The sequence below is a fragment of the Notolepis coatsorum genome (genome assembly GCF_963971535.1).
Source record: "Notolepis coatsorum genome assembly, chromosome: 17".
Taxonomy (NCBI): domain Eukaryota; kingdom Metazoa; phylum Chordata; class Actinopteri; order Aulopiformes; family Paralepididae; genus Notolepis; species Notolepis coatsorum.
The window spans coordinates 111,016,220-111,039,981 of record NC_140181.1 but is presented as its reverse complement, the minus strand read 5'-3'; the positions used below and the strand labels follow the sequence as shown (position 1 = coordinate 111,039,981).

The window sequence follows — 23,762 nt, the reverse complement described above, 5'->3', positions numbered from 1 at the left end:
TCTCTCTCTCTCTCTCTCTCTCTCTCTCTCTCTCTCTCTCTCTCTCTCTCTCTCTCTCTCAAAAAAATCACATTCTCTGATGTTATTCTTCCCGTCCTGTTATAGATCTCTTATTTATTTAAGGAGGAAATATATGTGATTTCTCCCTCTCTCTCCCTCTGTGTCTCCCTCTCTGTCTCTCCCTCCCTCTCTCTCTCTCTCTCTCTGCCTCCGCCTCCTCCTCCTCTCCCCTCTGGATGGTGTTGCAGGAGGGAGGTAATGTTTAATGGTTCTTGGGGTTGGAGGTTTTCCCGGCGACCGCTGCCCCCTGGCAGACTGACGTGTCACAGATCCCAGGCGATCCCTGATGCCCGGTCCTGCCCCCCCTGCCGGACTCTCCAGGCTCGCCCGCGTCTCCTGATGATCCATCGCGCCCGTCTTTGGCAATTCCAAGTACTCCTGGAATACCTGTGGGCACAGATGTTACAGGGCATGAGCCTGAGGTTGGCACAGTGAGATATGAGTGCAACACTACTATCACCGACATCTGAGAAGGGAGATCCCCCCTTGAACGGCCCTTCTAAGGTTTCTCTCCTCCACACTGCCTGTGGTGCATTTTTTCCTATTGCTAGGTTTTAGTGAGTTTTTCCTTACCTTCGCGTGGGGTACGTCTGGGAGTGTTGCATTCATTAATTTATTTAAAATTGTTTGGACTTTGACTTTATGATGTTTTTGTGTTCTTGATTTATTGTGATGTTTCTTCTTGACTTGTTTAAAGAAGACGTGTCCGGCCCATGGGGACATTAACGTGTGTTGTCGGGCCTTAAAGAAGACGTGTCCGGCCCCATGGGGACATTAACGTGTGTTGTCGGGCCTTAAAGAAGACGTGTCCGGCCCATGGGGACATTAACGTGTGTTGTCGGGCCTTAAAGAAGACGTGTCCGGCCCCATGGGGACATTAACGTGTGTTGTCGGGCCTTAAAGAAGACGTGTCCGGCCCATGGGGACATTAACGTGTGTTGTCGGGCCTTAAAGAAGACGTGTCCGGCCCATGGGGACATTAACGTGTGTTGTCGGGCCTTAAAGAAGACGTGTCCGGCCCCATGGGGACATTAACGTGTGTTGTCGGGCCTTAAAGAAGACGTGTCCGGCCCATGGGGACATTAACGTGTGTTGTCGGGCCTTAAAGAAGACGTGTCCGGCCCATGGGGACATTAACGTGTGTTGTCGGGCCTTAAAGAAGACGTGTCCGGCCCATGGGGACATTAACGTGTGTTGTCGGGCCTTAAAGAAGACGTGTCCGGCCCATGGGGACATTAACGTGTGTTGTCGGGCCTTAAAGAAGACGTGTCCGGCCCATGGGGACATTAACGTGTGTTGTCGGGCCTTAAAGAAGACGTGTCCGGCCCCATGGGGACATTAACGTGTGTTGTCGGGCCTTAAAGAAGACGTGTCCGGCCCATGGGGACATTAACGTGTGTTGTCGGGCCTTAAAGAAGACGTGTCCGGCCCATGGGGACATTAACGTGTGTTGTCGGGCCTTAAAGAAGACGTGTCCGGCCCATGGGGACATTAACGTGTGCTGTCGGGCCTTAAAGAAGACGTGTCCGGCCCCATGGGGACATTAACGTGTGTTGTCGGGCCTTATAAATACATTTGATTTGAGACAGGGCATGAGCCTGAGGTTGTGTTCACTGTTCACCGTTTCACAACAGATTTTTTGTCTGTTTTGTAACAGATGTTAAGGAGATAATTTGTGGAAGTTGCATGAATAAACAACGGGTCCTTACCTTGATATCCTTGGTCTCCAACAGGCCCTTCGATGGCCTTGCCGAGGGTTCCCTTGTCACCCTGCTCACCGAGATCACCTGTCGCGGAGACAAACCACGGGATGTTTTACTAACTCCACGCTTTGATCATCCATCCAGTTCAAAGGATGAGGGGCTTGATCAGTGAAGCACGTCACATGCAGTCCTTCCACAGCCAAGACAATACATGTTCATGTTCTGTTACCTCTGGGACCGGGGTCTCCAAGGTCTCCGGGCAGCCCCCTGTAGCCGGGCTGTCCACGGCTGCCAGGGTGCCCGATAGAGCCTCCAGCGCCTGGCTTTCCTGGGGGACCGGCGGGGCCGGCGCGACCCACCACACCAGGGGACAGCGGCCTGCGGAGGTTAGCAGCCAGCTGGGCGATCTGATCTGAGAGACGCAGAGAAGAAGAGATTCTGATAGCCAGCCTGTTTCAATCTGATCTGAGAGACGCAGAGAAGAAGAGATTCTGATAGCCAGCCTGTTTACTCTGTGGGCTATGGGGACACTTAAGTAGCAACAAGAACAACTGTAGAGCACGGACAGAATTAAGATATTCACCATCAATCATTGAGCCGCACAGTTCTCTGATGTGCTGTTCACTCGCCAGTTTACCCTGTAACAGAAGAAGTTATCAAAAGAGACGCTCAATCATTTTTTAAATTCAAGTTTATTTGATAATCCAACAGCTCCCAATATCACTTTATAATATTGAATCAGAAGCATTGTGACTTAAAGTACGGTAAAGTGCCTACTTTATAATAGTGACTTAAAGTACAGTGTGTCTACTTTATAATAGTGAGTCAAAGTACAGTGTGTCTACTTTATAATAGTGAGTCAAAGTACAGTGCGTCTACTTTATAATAGTGAGTCAAAGTACAGTGCGTCTACTTTATAATAGTGAGTCAAAGTACAGTGCGTCTACTTTATAATAGTGAGTCAAAGTACAGTGTGTCTACTTTATAATAGTGAGTCAAAGTACAGTGCGTCTACTTTATAATAGTGAGTCAAAGTACAGTGCGTCTACTTTATAATAGTGAGTCAAAGTACAGTGCGTCTACTTTATAATAGTGAGTCAAAGTACAATGCGTCTACTTTATAATAGTGAGTCAAAGTACAGTGCGTCTACTTTATAATAGTGAGTCAAAGTACAATGCGTCTACTTTATAATAGTGAGTCAAAGTACAGTGTGTCTACTTTATAATAGTGAGTCAAAGTACAGTGCGTCTACTTTATAATAGTGAGTCAAAGTACAATGCGTCTACTTTATAATAGTGAGTCAAAGTACAGTGCGTCTACTTTATAATAGTGAGTCAAAGTACAGTGCGTCTACTTTATAATAGTGAGTCAAAGTACAGTGTGTCTACTTTATAATAGTGAGTCAAAGTACAGTGCGTCTACTTTATAATAGTGAGTCAAAGTACAATGCGTCTACTTTATAATAGTGAGTCAAAGTACAATGCGTCTACTTTATAATAGTGAGTCAAAGTACAATGCGTCTACTTTATAATAGTGAGTCAAAGTACAATGCGTCTACTTTATAATAGTGAGTCACAAGCATCCTGACTTAAAGTACAGTACTCACAGGTACGCCATTCTTTCCTGCAATTCCAGGCAGACCCTGTTCCCCCTGGAAGCCCATAATTCCTGTTTTTCCTGGGGCCCCTCTGGCTCCCAGCTCTCCTTGTGGGCCGCCGACACCTTTGGGTCCCAGCTCCCCATGTTTCCCTGACTATGATAAAAATACAAGGCAATTTTATCATGGGAGTTCCATGACCTTTTGGTAGGGCTTTGAACAAAACCAACAACTTAAAAATAATCCATATAAAAAGAAAAACATAGTTAAGAAAAACATAGTTAAGCCTCTGATTTGATCATACTAATAAATAAAGTCAGAGTGGGAGGATACACATTTTGTTTTCCTGCTCGATAATTACTTTGATGAACACACTAGCGGTAATGAACACACTAGCGGTAATGAACACACTAACAGTAAACGAGTGAGAGCATGTTAGCTAGCGAGGCGTGTTAGCACTATGTCTGTAATGAACACACTAACAGTAAACGAGTGAGAGCGTGTTAGCTAGCGAGGCATGTTAGCACTATGTCTATACTGAACACTAACAGTAAACGAGTGAGAGCGTGTTAGCTAGCGAGGCGTGTTAGCACTATGTCTGTAATGAACACACTAACAGTAAACGAGTGAGAGCGTGTTAGCTAGCGAGGCATGTTAGCACTATGTCTGTAATGAACACACTAACAGTAAACGAGTGAGAGCATGTTAGCTAGCGAGGCATGTTAGCACTATGTCTGTAATGAACACACTAACAGTAAACGAGTGAGAGCATGTTAGCTAGCGAGTCATGTTAGCACTATGTCTGTAATGAACACACTAACAGTAAACGAGTGAGAGCATGTTAGCTAGCGAGGCGTGTTAGCACTATGTCTGTAATGAACACTAACAGTAAACGAGTGAGAGCATGTTAGCTAGCGAGACATGTTAGCACTATGTCTGTAATGAACACTAACAGTAAACGACTGAGAGCGTGTTAGCTAGCGAGGCATGTTAGCACTATGTCTGTAATGAACACACTAACAGTAAACGAGTGAGAGCATGTTAGCTAGCGAGGCATGTTAGCACTATGTCTGTAATGAACACACTAACAGTAAACGAGTGAGAGCATGTTAGCTAGCGAGGCGTGTTAGCACTATGTCTGTAATGAACACACTAACAGTAAACGAGTGAGAGCGTGTTAGCTAGCGAGGCGTGTTAGCACTGTCTGTAATGAACACACTAACAGTAAACGAGTGAGAGCATGTTAGCTAGCGAGGCGTGTTAGCACTATGTCTGTAATGAACACACTAACAGTAAACGAGTGAGAGCGTGTTTGCTAGCGAGGCATGTTAGCACTATGTCTGTAATGAACACACTAACAGTAAATGAGTGAGAGCATGTTAGCTAGCGAGGCATGTTAGCACTATGTCTGTAATGAACACACTAACAGTAAACGAGTGAGAGCATGTTAGCTAGCGAGTCATGTTAGCACTATGTCTGTAATGAACACACTAACAGTAAACGAGTGAGAGCATGTTAGCTAGCGAGGCGTGTTAGCACTATGTCTGTAATGAACACACTAACAGTAAACGAGTGAGAGCATGTTAGCTAGCGAGGCGTGTTAGCGCTATGTCTGTAATGAACACACTAACAGTAAACGAGTGAGAGCATGTTAGCTAGCGAGGCATGTTAGTACTATGTCTGTAATGAACACACTAACAGTAAACGACTGAGAGCATGTTAGCTAGCGAGGCATGTTAGCACTATGTCTGTAATGAACACTAACAGTAAACGACTGAGAGCGTGTTAGCTAGCGAGGCATGTTAGCACTATGTCTGTAATGAACACTAACAGTAAACGAGTGAGAGCATGTTAGCTAGCGAGGCATGTTAGCACTATGTCTGTAATGAACACTAACAGTAAACAACTGAGAGCGTGTTAGCTAGCGAGGCGTGTTAGCACTATGTCTGTAATGAACACTAACAGTAAACGACTGAGAGCGTGTTAGCTAGCGAGGCATGTTAGCACTATGTCTGTAATGAACACACTAACAGTAAACGAGTGAGAGCATGCTAGCTAGCGAGGCGTGTTAGCAATATGTCTGTAATGAACACACTAACAGTAAACGAGTGAGAGCATGTTAGCTAGCGAGGCATGTTAGCACTATGTCTGTAATGAACACACTAACAGTAAACGACTGAGAGCATGTTAGCTAGCGAGGCATGTTAGCACTATGTCTGTAATGAACACACTAACAGTAAACGACTGAGAGCATGTTAGCTAGCGAGGCATGTTAGCACTATGTCTGTAATGAACACAGTAACAGTAAACGAGTGAGAGCGTGTTAGCTAGCGAGGCGTGTTAGCACTATGTCTGTAATGAACACACTAACAGTAAACGAGTGAGAGCGTGTTAGCTAGCGAGGCATGTTAGCACTATGTCTGTAATGAACACTAACAGTAAACGACTGAGAGCGTGTTAGCTAGCGAGGCATGTTAGCACTATGTCTGTAATGAACACACTAACAGTAAACGAGTGAGAGCATGTTAGCTAGCGAGGCATGTTAGCACTATGTCTGTAATGAACACTAACTGTAAACGAGTGAGAGCGTGTTAGCTAGCGAGGCGTGTTAGCACTATGTCTGTAATGAACACACTACAGTAAACGAGTGAGAGCATGTTAGCTAGCGAGGCATGTTAGCACTATGTCTGTAATGAACACACTAACAGTAAACGAGTGAGAGCGTGTTAGCTAGCGAGGCATGTTAGCATTATGTCTGTAATGAACACACTAACAGTAAATGAGTGAGAGCGTGTTAGCTAGCGAGGCATGTTAGCACTATGTCTGTAATGAACACTAACAGTAAACGAGTGAGAGCATGTTAGCTAGCGAGGCATGTTAGCACTATGTCTGTAATGAACACACTAACAGTAAACGAGTGAGAGCGTGTTAGCTAGCGAGGCATGTTAGCACTATGTCTGTAATGAACACACTAACAGTAAACGAGTGAGAGCGTGTTAGCTAGTGAGGCATGTTAGCACTATGTCTGTAATGAACACACTAACAGTAAACGAGTGAGAGCGTGTTAGCTAGCGAGGCATGTTAGCACTATGTCTGTAATGAACACACTAACAGTAAACGAGTGAGAGCGTGTTAGCTAGCGAGGCATGTTAGCACTATGTCTGTAATGAACACACTAACAGTAAACGACTGAGAGCGTGTTAGCTAGCGAGGCATGTTAGCACTATGTCTGTAATGAACACACTAACAGTAAACGAGTGAGAGCGTGTTAGCTAGCGAGGCGTGTTAGCACTATGTCTGTAATGAACACTAACAGTAAACGAGTGAGAGCGTGTTAGCTAGCGAGGCGTGTTAGCACTATGTCTGTAATGAACACACTAACAGTAAACGACTGAGAGCGTGTTAGCTAGCGAGGCATGTTAGCACTATGTCTGTAATGAACACACTAACAGTAAACGACTGAGAGCATGTTAGCTAGCGAGGCATGTTAGCACTATGTCTGTAATGAACACTAACAGTAAACGAGTGAGAGCATGTTAGCTAGCGAGGCATGTTAGCACTATGTATGTAATGAACACTAACAGTAAACGAGTGAGAGCGTGTTAGCTAGCGAGGCGTGTTAGCACTATGTCTGTAATGAACACACTAACAGTAAACGACTGAGAGCATGTTAGCTAGCGAGGCATGTTAGCACTATGTCTGTAATGAACACTAACAGTAAATGAGTGAGAGCATGTTAGCTAGCGAGGCATGTTAGCACTATGTATGTAATGAACACTAACAGTAAACGAGTGAGAGCGTGTTAGCTAGCGAGGCATGTTAGCACTATGTCTGTAATGAACACTAACAGTAAATGAGTGAGAGCATGTTAGCTAGCGAGGCATGTTAGCACTATGTATGTAATGAACACTAACAGTAAACGAGTGAGAGCGTGTTAGCTAGCGAGGCATGTTAGCACTGTCTGTAATGAACACACTAACAGTAAACGAGTGAGAGCGTGTTAGCTAGCGAGGCATGTTAGCACTATGTCTGTAATGAACACACTAACAGTAAACGAGTGAGAGCGTGTTAGCTAGCGAGGCGTGTTAGCACTATGTCTGTAATGAACACACTAACAGTAAACGAGTGAGAGCGTGTTAGCTAGCGAGGCATGTTAGCACTATGTCTGTAATGAACACACTAACAGTAAACGAGTGAGAGCGTGTTAGCTAGCGAGGCGTGTTAGCACTATGTCTGTAATGAACACACTAACAGTAAACGAGTGAGAGCGTGTTAGCTAGCGAGGCGTGTTAGCACTATGTCTGTAATGAACACACTAACAGTAAACGAGTGAGAGCATGTTAGCTAGCGAGGCGTGTTAGCACTATGTCTGTAATGAACACTAACAGTAAACGAGTGAGAGCGTGTTAGCTAGCGAGGCGTGTTAGCACTATGTCTGTAATGAACACTAACAGTAAACGAGTGAGAGCATGTTAGCTAGCGAGGCATGTTAGCACTATGTCTGTAATGAACACTAACAGTAAACGAGTGAGAGCGTGTTAGCTAGCGAGGCCTGTTAGCGCTATGTCTGTAATGAACACTAACAGTAAACGAGTGAGAGCGTGTTAGCTAGCGAGGCATGTTAGCACTATGTCTGTAATGAACACACTAACAGTAAACGAGTGAGAGTGTGTTAGCTAGCGAGGCATGTTAGCACTATGTCTGTAATGAACACACTAACAGTAAACGAGTGAGAGCGTGTTAGCTAGCGAGGCATGTTAGCACTATGTCTGTAATGAACACACTAACAGTAAACGAGTGAGAGCGTGTTAGCTAGCGAGGCATGTTAGCACTATGTCTGTAATGAACACACTAACAGTAAACGAGTGAGAGCGTGTTAGCTAGCGAGGCATGTTAGCACTATGTCTGTAATGAACACTAACAGTAAACGAGTGAGAGCGTGTTAGCTAGCGAGGCATGTTAGCACTATGTCTGTAATGAACACTAACAGTAAACGAGTGAGTGCGTGTTAGCTAGCGAGGCATGTTAGCACTATGTCTGTAATGAACACACTAACAGTAAACGAGTGAGAGCGTGTTAGCTAGCGAGGCATGTTAGCACTATGTCTGTACTGAACACACTAACAGTAAACGACAGAGCGTGTTAGCTAGCGAGGCATGTTAGCGCTATGTCTGTAATTACATTAATTGCACCGCGAGTCATTGGGGATTGCTGTGAGCAGGCTAATAAAGCTAATGCAACAATACCTCTCGCTGACTAATCCTCTTGGAATGCGACGTAGAATGACACGCAATGAGTTGGGGATTTAATACGTGGTTTTTAATGTTCAGTGTGAGAGAGGCAGACTGGAGATACACTGTGGTGCAGAGACTCTAATAATAATAATAATAATAATAATAATAATAATAATAATAATACATTTATTTTGTATAGCGCTTTTCAAGGACCCAAAGTCGCTGACAATAGGCATAAAAAAGAAAACAAAGAAAACAAAGAAAACAAAGAAACAAAACCAGAGGGAAACGGAGGACAATAAGAAAACACAGGAAACATAAAACCACGAGTAACGGATAACAAATAGGTTGTGGAGTAAAGCATCACAAAATGGCTGAATGGAAACACGTGACATCACTCACCTCTCCTTTCTGGCCGACTGGACCGAATGGACCCTGGAAACAAAGGAATTGTCTTCAAGGAAATGTACTGATGACGATATTCATTGATGAACGATATATGATATTGATGTAGGTATTGATAATTGATAAAAGTGCACAACATATTCATTTCCCATATAGGAAATTAGTATTCATATTGCACTGTATCACTGGGGTTCTTTGGAAATCATTGAGCAGATTCAGATTAGTTAAACACTTACTGGTTCTCCATTCTCTCCTGGCAAACCATCACTTCCTGCCACGCCCTAAACAGGAAGCACACAAGTCAAACCATCACTTCCTGCCATGCCCTAAACAGGAAGCACACAAGTCAAACCATCACTTCCTGCCACACCCTAAACCGGAAGCAGGAAGTCATTTTAATCATCAAGATATAAGTGCCCCTGTGGATGTTACTATATTGTCATATAAAACAGTTATTACGACGCACCATCTCAGCCCTCTTTAATACCACTTCAACAGCTGAGCGAGGACTCTAGCGGTGCCTGTCATGGAGGTCATGCACTAAATCCTTACCATGTCTCCTTTAGGGCCAGCAGCTCCAACTGGACCCTGTGAGAGAGAGAGAGAGAGAGAGAGAGTGAATAACTGAGCCAGTAGTTATGGACAGCAGTAATGTTCGTAGTGCCTATGGCTTCATGGGAGGGGGGGGGGGGGGGGGGGGGCTTTAGGGGGAACCAGGGGCGGATAGAGAGCAGCTTTGTTCTGCCCAGCAGCTCTGAACAGGGCTCCCCTCTGTTAGCGTCTGCTGGGTACAGACAGTGTGAGATCAAACCACTCAGACTGGGCTGGGGGTAGGAACATATCCAGGGATACATATGTCATTAGTTCAGGTACATATTTCTGGTATGGACTTGTGTGTGAGTGTGTGTGTGTGTGGGTGTGTGTGTGTGTGTGTGGGGGGGGGGGGGTGGTATCTGTCTGTTTGAAGGAGCTCTACTAATCCCCACTGTTGTGTAATTTGATACCTCAAGCCAATATTGGGTCGGCTGGTCAAATGCTGTAATCTGGCCATAGGGTATAAGAGGTTGTGCTCATGTTTCCCCACAGGCGTCGTGGCCAGGAGGGCTTCAGGTGGGCTTCAGGTGGCACAGATCACTGCTCGTGTCTGTGTTCTCTCACACCGTCCAACTCACCCGCTCACCGAACCCTCCACGGATCCCAGTTGGACCTGGAAGGCCAGCGTCCCCCATAGAGCCCTTGACTCCCTGTTGGGACATAGATGACATAGACAAGTCGTTTAACGAGAGCCTGGGTTTTAATTGCCGTCGGGGAGTTAAATCTGATGACATCACATGATGGGACTGACCTGGAAGCCTTTGCCACCCTGAACTCCAATGTTGCCCGCGACTCCGAGTCCGCCCTGTGGGAGAGGAGACGGCCTCGTGTCAGCACCACACGAGGAGACGACAGTGATACACAAAGACAAGATGTGCTTTATGAATATATTATCACGTTCATTCCGAAATGAGGAACTCTTTGAAGGTGAATCTCCGGCGAGGCTGAGGTTTTAGACCCGCTGTCCTTTCTTCCTCTCTGCTGGTTCTGATGAAGACCCTTCCGTCTGTGAAGCCTCTCTAAACACCTGTTCTTCCTCTCTGCTGGTTCTGATGAAGACCCTTCTGTCTGTGAAGCCTCTCTAAACACCTGTTCTTCCTCTCTGCTGGTTCTGATGAAGACCCTTCTGTCTGTGAAGCCTCTCTAAACACCTGTTCTTCCTCTCTGCTGGTTCTGATGAAGACCCTTCTGTCTGTGAAGCCTCTCTAAACACCTGTTCTTCCTCTCTGCTGGTTCTGATGAAGACCCTTCTGTCTGTGAAGCCTCTCTAAACACCTGTTCTTCCTCTCTGCTGGTTCTGATGAAGACCCTTCTGTCTGTGAAGCCTCTCTAAACACCTGTTCATCCCCTGCTGCCTCCCTGCCGACTGCACCCAGCTACTGGACCAGCCTCTCACCCTCCTCTCGACTGCACCCAGCTACTGGACCAGCCTCTCACCCTCCTCTCGACTGCACCCAGCTACTGGACCAGCCTCTCACCCTCCTCTCGACTGCACCCAGCTACTGGACCAGCCTCTCACCCTCCTCTCGACTGCACCCAGCTACTGGACCAGCCTCTCACCCTCCTCTCGACTGCACCCAGCTACTGGACCAGCCTCTCACCCTCCTCTCGACTGCACCCAGCTACTGGACCAGCCTCTGACTTTAGGCCAATGCTACTATTATGCTTCTTCAAGTCTTCTAGTCTAGTCCCCATATTATCACGTCTTACTAAAGCTTATCCTGGGGGTGCATGAACATATTTATGCGTTATATTGCTATGCAACAGTCCTCATTAACTAATCATGAACCGTTGTGTTTTAATAAGGTGTGTGCCTTCCATCCAGATTATTTCCCCCAGTCATTACGTATTCAAATATATACGTTTAAACATACCACTTGACTGCTTGGAGAGAGCAGGTCTTTGCTGCAATTTCAATAAAATCGAGTACAAATGAATTACGAGTGTTTGCTGGAGAGCCTGTAATGTTTCCTTCCCTTGTGTTTGGCAAGGTGACATAAATAGATAATGTGGTAATATCTCAGATAAACTTAAAACAGTTGGTTACCTGTGTACCCAAAATGAGTCATTTGCTTCAAAACAGGTGCAGACAATATGCACACGTTCTGTAATGGCTACAATGCGTTTGCAGTTTTATGCACTAGAAGTGCAATAATTTTTGTGTTTGACACTACATGACGATGACGTGATGTATGAACGTATGTTTGTGTCAAACTACACCCGTGACAACGTACAGCTACTCCTCTCGGTCCCGCCATGCCCCGCTCTCCTGGGATGCCGATGTCACCCTGTGGGAGGAGTCAAAGGAAGGTGACAGGTGAACAGAGCTCATCTATTGGACAACAACACTGTAAACCCAAATCCCACGCTGAGATCATTAATATGCAAAAAAGAGAGATTGCTACCCAGTAGATCCCCATCAGAAACCCCTCAGATACATACAGGAATACCTGGCTCTCCAGATGGTCCCGTCTCTCCCATCTTTCCTCCGTCGCCCTGGAGACAGAGAGGAGGAGGATCAGAATCGTCTCTCAATAGTAAACAAGGGATGAAGTGAGCGGATGGTTATCTGACATGATACTCACAACTGTTCCTTTGGCTCCCTTTCCGCCAGCCCTCCCTTGTAGACCCTGAGATACAGAAACACAACGTTACTCTCACTGGAGGAATACTAATAATAATACACTTTATTTCTACAGCACCTTTCATACAGCAGCTCAAAGTGCTTCACAGCTGTAAAGAAAGGTATAAAATGAGCACAGAGGGGCGCGGCTGGGTGGCGCAGCGGACATTGCGCTCGTCACCAACGCAAGAGACACCGGTATCGAATCCGGCTGTCAGCGTTGCCTCCGGCTTGGGCCAGCCGTCATACTGACTCAATTGGCAGAGTCAGCGGGAGGAGAGTCGATGGGTGGTAATCTGGTCGTTGTAAACAGCGACTCCTACAGGTCGGTCAGGGCGCCTGCACACCAAAGTCAGGAAAATGGCGGAGGCAGTGTGAGCCTCCTACACGTTACTCCTCGCCAATGAGAGTCCGCGTTGGCAGGTGAAAATATGTGACAGGCTGCCTCCACATGTATCGGAGGGGACATGTGATGGGCTTCTATCCTCCCTACGACCGGCCAGTGGGGGGCACATGTGAGCAACGATCAGGACAGGGGAGGGAGAATTGGCACGAGAGGTAAATTGGGATGGGAGAAAAATCACAGAAAAAAGAGGAGAAAAAGTAGATAAAAAAAATGAGCACAGAGGCAGATCAAGAGCATAAAGTGCAGACAAAAAACAAGTATAAAACGAGCAGCAAAATAGACAAAGTCAAGATAAGACGTAGAACATTAAATCACATTGTTTTTCATATTAGGATCTTAACTCATTCACGGCCAACCACGACTATAGTCGGGTTATCTCGCCATGCGTTGAGTGCCAGAACCTGAGTATAGTCGGGTTTTCGATCATTTTCATAGTTTTTTTATTTGATTCGATTTCTTTATTCTATACAGTCTCACGGACCTCGGTGTATCATTGGGACTCATTCTGAGACGCCGAGATTGCAATGCCGGCCGAATCCTGCTCGGTGGCGGTATCGCCTACCAAGGGGAGGAAACAAACTTTTTGGCTTACCAGCCAACTGGCGAGTAGCTGATTTATTTTTACCAGCCAAACAGATTTTTTAACAGCCAAAAATGTATTGTGTAATTGTGATAATTACTTCTTTGTATTTCTTCGTCTAAATTGATTTTTAATCATAGTAATAATCACATCGTGTCTCTACTCTTTAAAATATTTATTAGCATAAAACATAGCATAAAACATATTAACATGAAAGAGGGAACTATTCTGGACTGAACTGGGCAGTGAAAGATGCTGGGTTGGGCAGTGAAAGAAAAAAACCGAAGTATGTTGTGATGTTAACTTTGATGTATGTTGTGTATGCATCTGGGTAGGCATCACAACGGTGTTCACTGTGCCTTTAAGATGGCACGGTGGTCTTACGACAGGGCTGTAAAGTACCGTCAAGTGTTATCGTCAGTTGGGTTGGTGTGCTGTTGTGCACTGGTTGAGCATGAAATAAAACATCTAACCTTACGTCTAGTCCAGTGCGTTTTTGGGAAACATTATTACAGATACACCTAGATAACATGGGGCTGGCTGCTTTGAGCACGCACGCACGCACGCACGCACGCACACACACACACACACACACACACACACACACACACACACACACACACACACACACACACACACACACACACACACACACACACACACACACACACACACACACACACACACACACACACACACACACACACACACACACACACACACACACACACACAGGGCTAACGTTAGCTAGCAAGTAGCTATATAGCTAAAACGCTAACTAGAAGCTAACTACTGTATACAGTTCCAATAGACTAACATTACACCTCTGTGATTTAAATGTGTCCTTAGTAACTTAGACTCGAGGGTTGTACTAGGGTTGGATGCAGTTCCCCGTTGGTCAGTCTGTCTGTTTTCCATCTTCTGCTGTGTTTAACGTTATCTGTTTGCGAGTGCTCCCTTGACTGATGCGGGAACTTTTATTAAACATTCTATATGTTCGTGGGTTGGCCAGTACTGCAGGAACTTTTATTAAACATTCTATATGTTCGTGGGTTGGCCAGTACTGCAGGAACTTTTATTAAACATTCTATATGTTCGTGGGTTGGCCAGTACTGCAGGAACTTTTATTAAATATTCTATGTTCGTGGGTTAACCAGTACTGCAGGAACTTTTATTAAACATTCTATATGTTCGTGGGTTGGCCAGTACTGCGGGAACTTTTATTAAACATTCTATATGTTCGTGGGTTGGCCAGTACTGCGGGAACGTTTATTAAACATTATATGTCCGCGGGTCTTGTGCAGTGCTCTCGTGGCACTGTCTGTCAACTAAAGCGAGCACTCAGAAGACGCGCACCGTTTGCCAGTGACCGTGATTGCAGAACGTTTTTTTTTGTTTTGTTTACTCGCCAGTGTGGCGAGTGGTCTTCATGAATCACTCGCCAAACATAAAAAATACTTGCATTTGGCGAGTAAAGTGGCCTAATTTCCTCCCCTGCGCCTACCCTTTGAAACCTTATTTCACACTGTGTGTTACATTGTATATGGTCCCGGCGGAGAAATGGTACCCGGGCAAGTGCAAAGCTTCAGTCAAGCCCCTTGGAATGCGTCCAGCACACTTCATGCATAGTTAGTCCCATTTCATGTCAGGGACCCGATGGACATCAATACTGGAAATCGCGATCAGACAATTGGAATATTCTTTTTGCAATACCTCCTAACAAAGGTCCGGACTATATGACATCAATCCTACTTTGATCCTACAATGATTTCACAACAATCACAACGATCAACGTATGTAGTAATCAAAACGCATGCCGTTGCTGACGATCAGAGCATCACAAAACGACCCCCCCCCCCTTTGATGCCTTCATGATGACACATAATACCTATTATATACCTTTGATTTGGAAATAATATCGTGTCCAGACGAGCAACGCAAACGACTTTCGCAAAATGCACATAGCGCTCCATAACTCAGCTTCCAGGAATTAGCCTGGATCCCTCTGAAACTATACAATATTCACCACGGGATAACACACGAACGTATACATGAACAAATTTACTATTTTTTTACATGTTGGACGAGAGATAGTGACTGTAAAATTAGCCATAGTATTGTCTCCATAGCTAGAATATAGAATATAGATATAGCTCTGCAAACATTGTGACGGACAGTGAAAATGCCTATCTTTTAAAGCATGGCGCATTGACTACAAGGATGGAGATAATGGCTGGCGCTGAATGAGTTAACACATTCCCGGCCAATCACGTATATATACGTGATTGGGAACCGACGCTTGATGGCCAATCACGTATATATATACGTTTTTAACTCGTTTCTTCTTTTATTCGATTTGAATATCCTATTCACTGTCACAGAGCTGTATTTTGGCTGGAAAAGGCATATTGGGACTCGGAAAGTGCAGTAACGGCCAGATCCTGGTATTGGCGCTGTCTCGAGAATGCAGTTTCCCCTGTTGCACACTTGGTGTCACCTTTTTTACGCTCCGGGCAGACTTTTTTGTTAGTCTGAAGCGAGGGCTTCACCCGATCGCCTGGAATACTTTTTGCAACGCTGAATTCATTATTCAGTAAAGGAATATGGCATCAGCCAATGGACATATGATCTAGCAGATGGCGATCAAATAACTGGAAAATTCTTTTTGGAATCCAACCGGCCACAGGTAAGAGCAATTTAACGTAAATTTCAGCTTGATCGTGCAATGATTTAATAGCCATCCCCCTGCTCATCCTATGTTGTGGTAATAATGAATGCCGTTATTGGTAATCAATAATCAGAAACAACTTCCCCTGCCCCCTCCCCCCCTTTCATGCATTCATGATGGAACATAATACCGATCATATCCATTTGGATTTTTAACTCTAGCATGTGTAGGGACGAAACGCCAATCGATTTAACGTTATTAGCTTAGCGCCTTATAAATAGCTTTGCAGGAATTATCCCAGATCATTCCGATATAACGCTCATATTCACCACGGTATAAAACGGGAACGTATTGATGAAAAAAGTATTACTTTATGGCATATTGAACGGAAGGTTCATACTGTCAATTGACAATGACATTGGATGCATAGCTATAATATAAAATATAGATTTAGCTCTACAAACAACGTGATGTACAGTGAACGTTTGTTATGGGAACGCTGGCCTTCCTAGAATGGGGCCCATCTAATGGCTGGCGTAAATGTGTTAATAGGCCTCTTTGTTTATGTTTTGATTATCACTGATACACATCCTTCTAACTTTAGCTTTTGTGACTCAAACCCACTATGGTCCACTATTTTTACCCGAAAAGGACTCTTCATTAGAGAAATGTCTATGTTCAAGATTCAAGGTTGTTGTTTGTCATGTGTCAGTTAAACAAACGGTTTGCCGTACAATACAAATCTTATTTTGCTAGTCCGCCCTTCACACAAAATCACACAATACTTAACCATTCTTTTTTACAATTTAAATACAAGCGAGTGCTAAAAAAAACAAGCTAAAAATAGATATATTTTTTTTAAAGGGTATAAGATATATACAAGGCACAGTGAGTAACAGTATGTACTGGAATACTGCCACAGCGTAGCTGACCTTTCAGGGTGCAAAGGTACGGCGGTCACACTCAGGTAACGTTCAGAGAGTCTCAGGTAACATTCAGAGAGACTCAGGTAACGTTCAGAGAGACTCAGGTAACGTTCAGAGAGACTCAGGTAACGTTCAGAGACTCAGGTAACATTCAGAGAGACTCAGGTAACGTTCAGAGAGACTCAGGTAACGTTCAGAGAGACTCAGGTAACGTTCAGAGAGAGAGACTCAGGTAACGTTCAGAGAGACTCAGGTAACGTTCAGAGAGACTCGGGTAACGTTCAGAGAGACTCAGGTAACGTTCAGAGAGACTCAGGTAACGTTCAGAGAGACTCGGGTAACGTTCAGAGAGAGAGACTCAGGTAACGTTCAGAGAGACTCAGGTAACGTTCAGAGAGACTCGGGTAACGTTCAGAGAGACTCGGGTAACGTTCAGAGAGACTCAGGTAACGTTCAGAGAGACTCAGGTAACGTTCAGAGAGACTCAGGTAACGTTCAGAGAGAGACTCAGGTAACGTTCAGAGAGACTCAGGTAACGTTCAGAGAGACTCGGGTAACGTTCAGAGAGACTCGGGTAACGTTCAGAGAGACTCAGGTAACGTTCAGAGAGACTCAGGTAACGTTCAGAGAGAGAGACTCAGGTAACGTTCAGAGAGACTCAGGTAACGTTCAGAGAGACTCGGGTAACGTTCAGAGAGACTCAGGTAACGTTCAGAGAGACTCAGGTAACGTTCAGAGAGACTCAGGTAACGTTCAGAGAGACTCAGGTAACGTTCAGAGAGAGAGACTCGGGTAACGTTCAGAGAGACTCGGGTAACGTTCAGAGAGACTCGGGTAACGTTCAGAGAGACTCAGGTAACGTTCAGAGAGACTCAGGTAACGTTCAGAGAGACTCAGGTAACGTTCAGAGAGACTCGGGTAACGTTCAGAGAGACTCAGGTAATGTTCAGAGAGACTCAGGTAACGTTCAGAGAGAGACTCAGGTAACGTTCAGAGAGACTCAGGTAACGTTCAGAGAGAGAGACTCAGGTAACGTTCAGAGAGACTCAGGTAACGTTCAGAGAGACTCAGGTAACGTTCAGAGAGACTCAGGTAACGTTCAGAGAGACTCAGGTAACGTTCAGAGAGACTCAGGTAACGTTCAGAGAGACTCGGGTAACGTTCAGAGAGACTCGGGTAACGTTCAGAGAGACTCGGGTAACGTTCAGAGAGACTCGGGTAACGTTCAGAGAGACTCGGGTAACGTTCAGAGAGACTCAGGTAACGTTCAGAGAGACTCAGGTAACGTTCAGAGAGAGAGACTCAGGTAACGTTCAGAGAGACTCAGGTAACGTTCAGAGAGACTCAGGTAACGTTCAGAGAGACTCAGGTAACGTTCAGAGAGACTCAGGTAACGTTCAGAGAGAGAGACTCGGGTAACGTTCAGAGAGACTCGGGTAACGTTCAGAGAGACTCGGGTAACGTTCAGAGAGACTCAGGTAACGTTCAGAGAGACTCAGGTAACGTTCAGAGAGACTCAGGTAACGTTCAGAGAGACTCGGGTAACGTTCAGAGAGACTCAGGTAACGTTCAGAGAGACTCAGGTAACGTTCAGAGAGACTCAGGTAATGTTCAGAGAGAGACTCAGGTAACGTTCAGAGAGACTCAGGTAACGTTCAGAGAGAGAGACTCAGGTAACGTTCAGAGAGACTCAGGTAACGTTCAGAGAGACTCAGGTAACGTTCAGAGAGACTCAGGTAACGTTCAGAGAGACTCAGGTAACGTTCAGAGAGACTCGGGTAACGTTCAGAGAGACTCAGGTAACGTTCAGAGAGACTCGGGTAACGTTCAGAGAGACTCGGGTAACGTTCAGAGAGACTCGGGTAACGTTCAGAGAGACTCGGGTAACGTTCAGAGAGACTCGGGTAACGTTCAGAGAGACTCAGGTAACGTTCAGAGAGACTCAGGTAACGTTCAGAGAGAGAGACTCAGGTAACGTTCAGAGAGACTCAGGTAACGTTCAGAGAGACTCGGGTAACGTTCAGAGAGACGAAGAGCGTCTCCCAGTTAACTCTCGTCGGGCCAATGAGGACGGAAGGACCCCCGACGCTTAAAGCGCTACGACTTCTACAACCACGCCCGATAAGGAGACCGAAGAGACGAGACACTGGAACATAAAGTGAGCAGGAGACCTGATCTACTCACCGGGAGGCCGTTGGGTCCCTTCTCTCCGGGCACGCCATGCCGTCCAGCGTCCCCCTAGCAACGACACGGAGAGCACGGTCACGATGACATCACTCATGCACGGTCACGGTGACATCACCACTGATGTCAGCAGAGGGGCAGGCTGGGGGGGGGGGGGGGGGGGGGGGGTGTGCCACCTTACCTTCTCGCCGTCCAGACCCTGTGTGCCGTCTTTGCCGTCTCTTCCCGGAATACCCTGTGGGAGACGGTGACAGACATGATGCTTGTTGCGTATCAGAGAGATGATGTCTGTGTTTTATTAAAGAGAGATGTTTCCAGAACTCACCGGCTCCCCCTTGGGTCCCACTCCGCCGGGACCTCCTTTAGGGCCGATTTTACCCTGTTGGAACAGTGAGTCGGTGACGTTACGGACAAGGGCGCAAGTTGAGGTGCACTGCTGTTTCCAACGGCTGACAAATACCTGTGAATATAATGCCCCAAAAAAACTTAAAATGTACTGTGAACATATGTTGGATTTGTCAGTCACTCACAATGTCTCCCTTGGGTCCGTTGAAGCCTTGCGGTCCTCTCTCCCCCACGTCGCCCTGCAAGCATCAGATGAGACACACACAGCTATTTCATTGACGGGAGCAGTGGTCTGTGCTACTATATATATCGCCTGCTACCTAATGAACCGCTTATTCAAAAGGTTTTTCCAAACATGAAGAGACTCACTGTCTTTCCGATGATGCCAGCGATGCCAGGCTTGCCCCTGAAACCGGCCGAGCCCTAGAGAGAGACAGAGACACAGGGATGAACTGTCTGAGCAAGATGCAGCGCTGAGCGGCACAGGAAGTCCTTCATTCCGACAGCCATCAGACTCTACGATGCATCACTGTGCCTCACTGCATCACTGAGCACAGGGTGACAGTCACCATCTTCCTGTTTCAAGTTTCTTCAAGTTTTTTATACAAAATGCTTCTTTCTGTTACGCTCCAGAGACTGTGCTAGACAAAAGATAAGTATAAAATAAAATAAAATAGTATAGCATGTAAAAATAGAAGTAAAAATAGAAGTCACGTACGTAGACACAGTGTTCAGTATATACATATGTACAATGTTCGATGCAGAATAGAGTAACTGAGTTACCATACAATATGCAATATACTATGCAATATACTAATATACAATACTATATAGTGCAAAGCAGAAATGGGATGAGGTACAATTTAGGTACAATTTACAGTAAGGTGTACTGAGGTATGGGTTGTAGTGCAAATCCTTTACCAATAAATATAAAGTGTGTCTAGGTGTTCTAAAGTGTGGAGAGTGGGTGCTGCAGTGGGTTGTTTGTTTAAACAACACTGTTCAATATTACACCTACTGTAGACTTCCGATTATTTTTTTTACTGTATATTTGTTACTGTATATTTTATACTAGAATGTATATACATAACATACGAAATGTGAATCCCTGTCCGTACTCTACTATTATTATTATCTTATTCTTAGGCCTATTCTATTCCTATTCCTAGGCTATTTTGTTATTCTTATTTGTGACTTTGTTCTGTCTAAATGTCTAAATGTTCACTGTGAGCAATTTGCAGCGTCAATATTCCCTCTGGATGATTAAAGTATTTCTATTTCTATTTCATGCCGGCGATGCCCGGCGTGCCCCTGAAAGCGGCCGAGCCGTAGAGAGAGAGAGAGACACAGGGATGAACTGTCTGAGCAAGTCAACGAGCAACAATAAAGACAGACCGGGCACAACGAACACCGTGTGGTTTGTAGACCGAGGGATTGGAAATGAGAGAAGATCGGTGTGACGGGTGCATCGCTTACTCTGTCGCCTACAGCACCCATCGGACCCTGCAGCCCCCTCAGACCACGTGGACCCTGGGGGGGGGGGGGGGGGGGCACATCAGAGCATTCAGACGACCACATCAAACATCAAAGACCATTGTGATAATTTATTAACTCACCAGCTACTGTATAGCGTATTAAACATGGCTGCTGGTGGAATGTACAGAGATGTACAGTATATAATAATGGTGTTTGGTGGCAGGCGGGCAGTTTATATGATCATGTCAGGCTTGAAAATATTGGAGGGTGTTTTTGCGACTCACCTGCAGACCCACGGTGCCTGGGATACCTGGAGGGCCGGGGGGACCGGAGTCACCCTGCGAGAGAGAGGAGACACGGGCCGCGTCATCAGACCGAGAGACACCCACCGTCAGACTGAATGGATTCAACGCGGTGCACTCCTTAGATTCCCTCAAGTGTTATTCAACGCGGTGCACTCCTTAGATTCCCTCAAGTGTTATTCAACGCGTTGCACTCCTTAGATTCCCTCAAGTGTTATTCAACGCGGTGCACTCCTTAGATTCCCTCAAGTGTTATTCAACGCGTTGCACTCCTTAGATTCCCTCAAGTGTTATTCAACGCGTTGCACTCCTTAGATTCCCTCAAGTGTTATTCAACGCGGTGCACTCCTTAGATTCCCTCAAGTGTTATTCGCAGTATGTTTATGAATTGTATGAAATATAAATGAATAAATAAACAGACAAACATCTGTTGTTGGACTCAATGTTGACTTACCTTCTCTCCGTCTTTTCCGAGCTCACCCTTGTCTCCCTTGTGTCCTGTGTGTCCCTGCATGAGGAAGGAGATACAGGAAGAGGCAAAGAGAGGAACACAAAACATATGTCAACTAAATAAAGGAAGATAGAGCCCATATCAAGACTCATATTTACCCGTTAGATAGTGTAGAGACAATCCTTGTATCATAATAGCTCAGTCCATCAACTAGAGAATGAGAGCATTTCTCCATGTTTAGTTCTTCATTTTGATGGCGTGGCAACCTAGTTCTTTACATTTGGATCACTGAGTGGGCCTTTAAATATGAACATCAGGTGGAGGGACGTATATTGAGATCGATTCTGTATTTGTGTGCGTGTGTGTGTGTGTGTGTGTGTGTGTGTGTGTGTGTGTGTGTGTGTGTGCGTATGTATGTGTGTGTGTATGTGTGTGTATGTATGTGTACGCGCGCGCACGTGTATATGTGTATGTGTGTGTGTATGTGTGTGTGTATGTGTATGTGTATGTGTGTGTGTGTGTGTGTGTGTGTGTGTGTGTGTATGTGTATGTGTGTGTGTGTGTGTGTGTGTGTGTGTGTATGTGTGTGTGTATGTGTATGTGTATGTGTGTGTGTGTGTGTGTGTGTGTGTGTGTGTGTGTGTGTGTGTGTGTGTGTGTGTGTATGTGTGTGTGTGTATGTGCACGCTCTGGGGGAGTAGTATCCTTTATTAGACCATGTGCAGTTTGGGCGAAGCAGTGTGACCAGGCGCTGCAGCTGTGCTGATGATTTCCATAACGTCTGTTCTTTATGAAAAAACATATTGGTTGGTGAGCAACCTACCTGTGATAACCAAGGGAGCTAGCGGACATCTTTACTGGCTCTCTGTGTTAAAGAAGGCTTTCCAGGCAGCAGGTAACTGTTTGTTGGTAACTGTTTGTTGGTAACTGTTTGGTTGGTAACTGTTTGGTTGGTAACTGTTTGTTGGTAACTGTTTGGTTGGTAACTGTTTGTTGGTAACTGTTTGTTGGTAACTGTTTGGTTGGTAACTGTTTGGTTGGTAACTGTTTGTTGGTAACTGTTTGTTGGTAACTGTTTGTTGGTAACTGTTTGGTTGGTAACTGTTTGTTGGTAACTGTTTGTTGGTAACTGTTTGGTTGGTAACTGTTTGGTTGGTAACTGTTTGTTGGTAACTGTTTGTTGGTAACTGTTTGGTTGGTAACTGTTTGGTTGGTAACTGTTTGTTGGTAACTGTTTGTTGGTAACTGTTTGTTGGTAACTGTTTGTTGGTAACTGTTTGTTGGTAACGGTTTGTTGGTAACTGTTTGTTGGTAACTGTTTGGTTGGTAACTGTTTGTTGGTAACTGTTTGTTGGTAACTGTTTGGTTGGTAACTGTTTGTTGGTAACTGTTTGTTGGTAACTGTTTGTTGGTAACTGTTTGTTGGTAATTGTTTGGTTGGTAACTGTTTGGTTGGTAACTGTTTGGTTGGTAACTGTTGGTTGGTAACTGTTTGGTTGGTAACTGTTTGGTTGGTAACTGTTTGGTTGGTAACTGTTTGGTTGGTAACTGTTTGTTGGTAACTGTTTGGTTGGTAACTGTTTGTTGGTAACTGTTTGTTGGTAACTGTTTGTTGGTAACTGTTTGTTGGTAACTGTTTGGTTGGTAACTGTTTGTTGGTAACTGTTTGTTGGTAACTGTTTGGTTGGTAACTGTTTGTTGGTAACTGTTTGTTGGTAACTGTTTGTTAGTAACTGTTTGTTAGTAACTGTTTGTTGGTAACTGTTTGTTGGTAACTGTTTGGTTGGTAACTGTTTGGTTGGTAACTGTTTGTTGGTAACTGTTTGTTGGTAACTGTTTGTTAGTAACTGTTTGTTGGTAACTGTTTGTTGGTAACTGTTTGGTTGGTAACTGTTTGTTGGTAACTGTTTGTTGGTAACTGTTTGGTTGGTAACTGTTTGGTTGGTAACTGTTTGGTTGGTAACTGTTTGGTTGGTAACTGTTTGTTGGTAACTGTTTGTTGGTAACTGTTTGTTGGTAACTGTTTGGTTGGTAACTGTTTGTTGGTAACTGTTTGTTGGTAACTGTTTGTTGGTAACTGTTTGTTGGTAACTGTTTGTTGGTAACTGTTTGTTGGTAACTGTTTGGTTGGTAACTGTTTGTTGGTAACTGTTTGTTGGTAACTGTTTGTTGGTAACTGTTTGTTGGTAACTGTTTGGTTGGTAACT

General features: G+C 45.0%; 1 protein-coding gene across 1 annotated transcript in view; it reads right to left on the bottom strand.

Annotated features, from left to right (window-relative positions):
- Positions 1 to 23,762, bottom strand: part of col9a3 (collagen, type IX, alpha 3) — a 57,498-nt gene continuing 33,736 nt past the window's right edge. The window contains 21 exon segments of the mRNA XM_084334127.1: positions 1 to 447; positions 1,770 to 1,847; positions 1,993 to 2,175; positions 2,347 to 2,401; positions 3,371 to 3,517; positions 8,998 to 9,030; positions 9,237 to 9,281; positions 9,553 to 9,588; positions 10,173 to 10,244; positions 10,346 to 10,399; positions 11,829 to 11,882; positions 12,037 to 12,090; positions 12,180 to 12,224; positions 18,982 to 19,035; positions 19,163 to 19,216; positions 19,307 to 19,360; positions 19,512 to 19,565; positions 19,696 to 19,749; positions 20,803 to 20,856; positions 21,087 to 21,140; positions 21,559 to 21,612. Of these exon segments, the coding sequence (XP_084190253.1) occupies positions 263 to 447; positions 1,770 to 1,847; positions 1,993 to 2,175; positions 2,347 to 2,401; positions 3,371 to 3,517; positions 8,998 to 9,030; positions 9,237 to 9,281; positions 9,553 to 9,588; positions 10,173 to 10,244; positions 10,346 to 10,399; positions 11,829 to 11,882; positions 12,037 to 12,090; positions 12,180 to 12,224; positions 18,982 to 19,035; positions 19,163 to 19,216; positions 19,307 to 19,360; positions 19,512 to 19,565; positions 19,696 to 19,749; positions 20,803 to 20,856; positions 21,087 to 21,140; positions 21,559 to 21,612 (1,473 nt within the window). The 3' untranslated portion in view covers positions 1 to 262.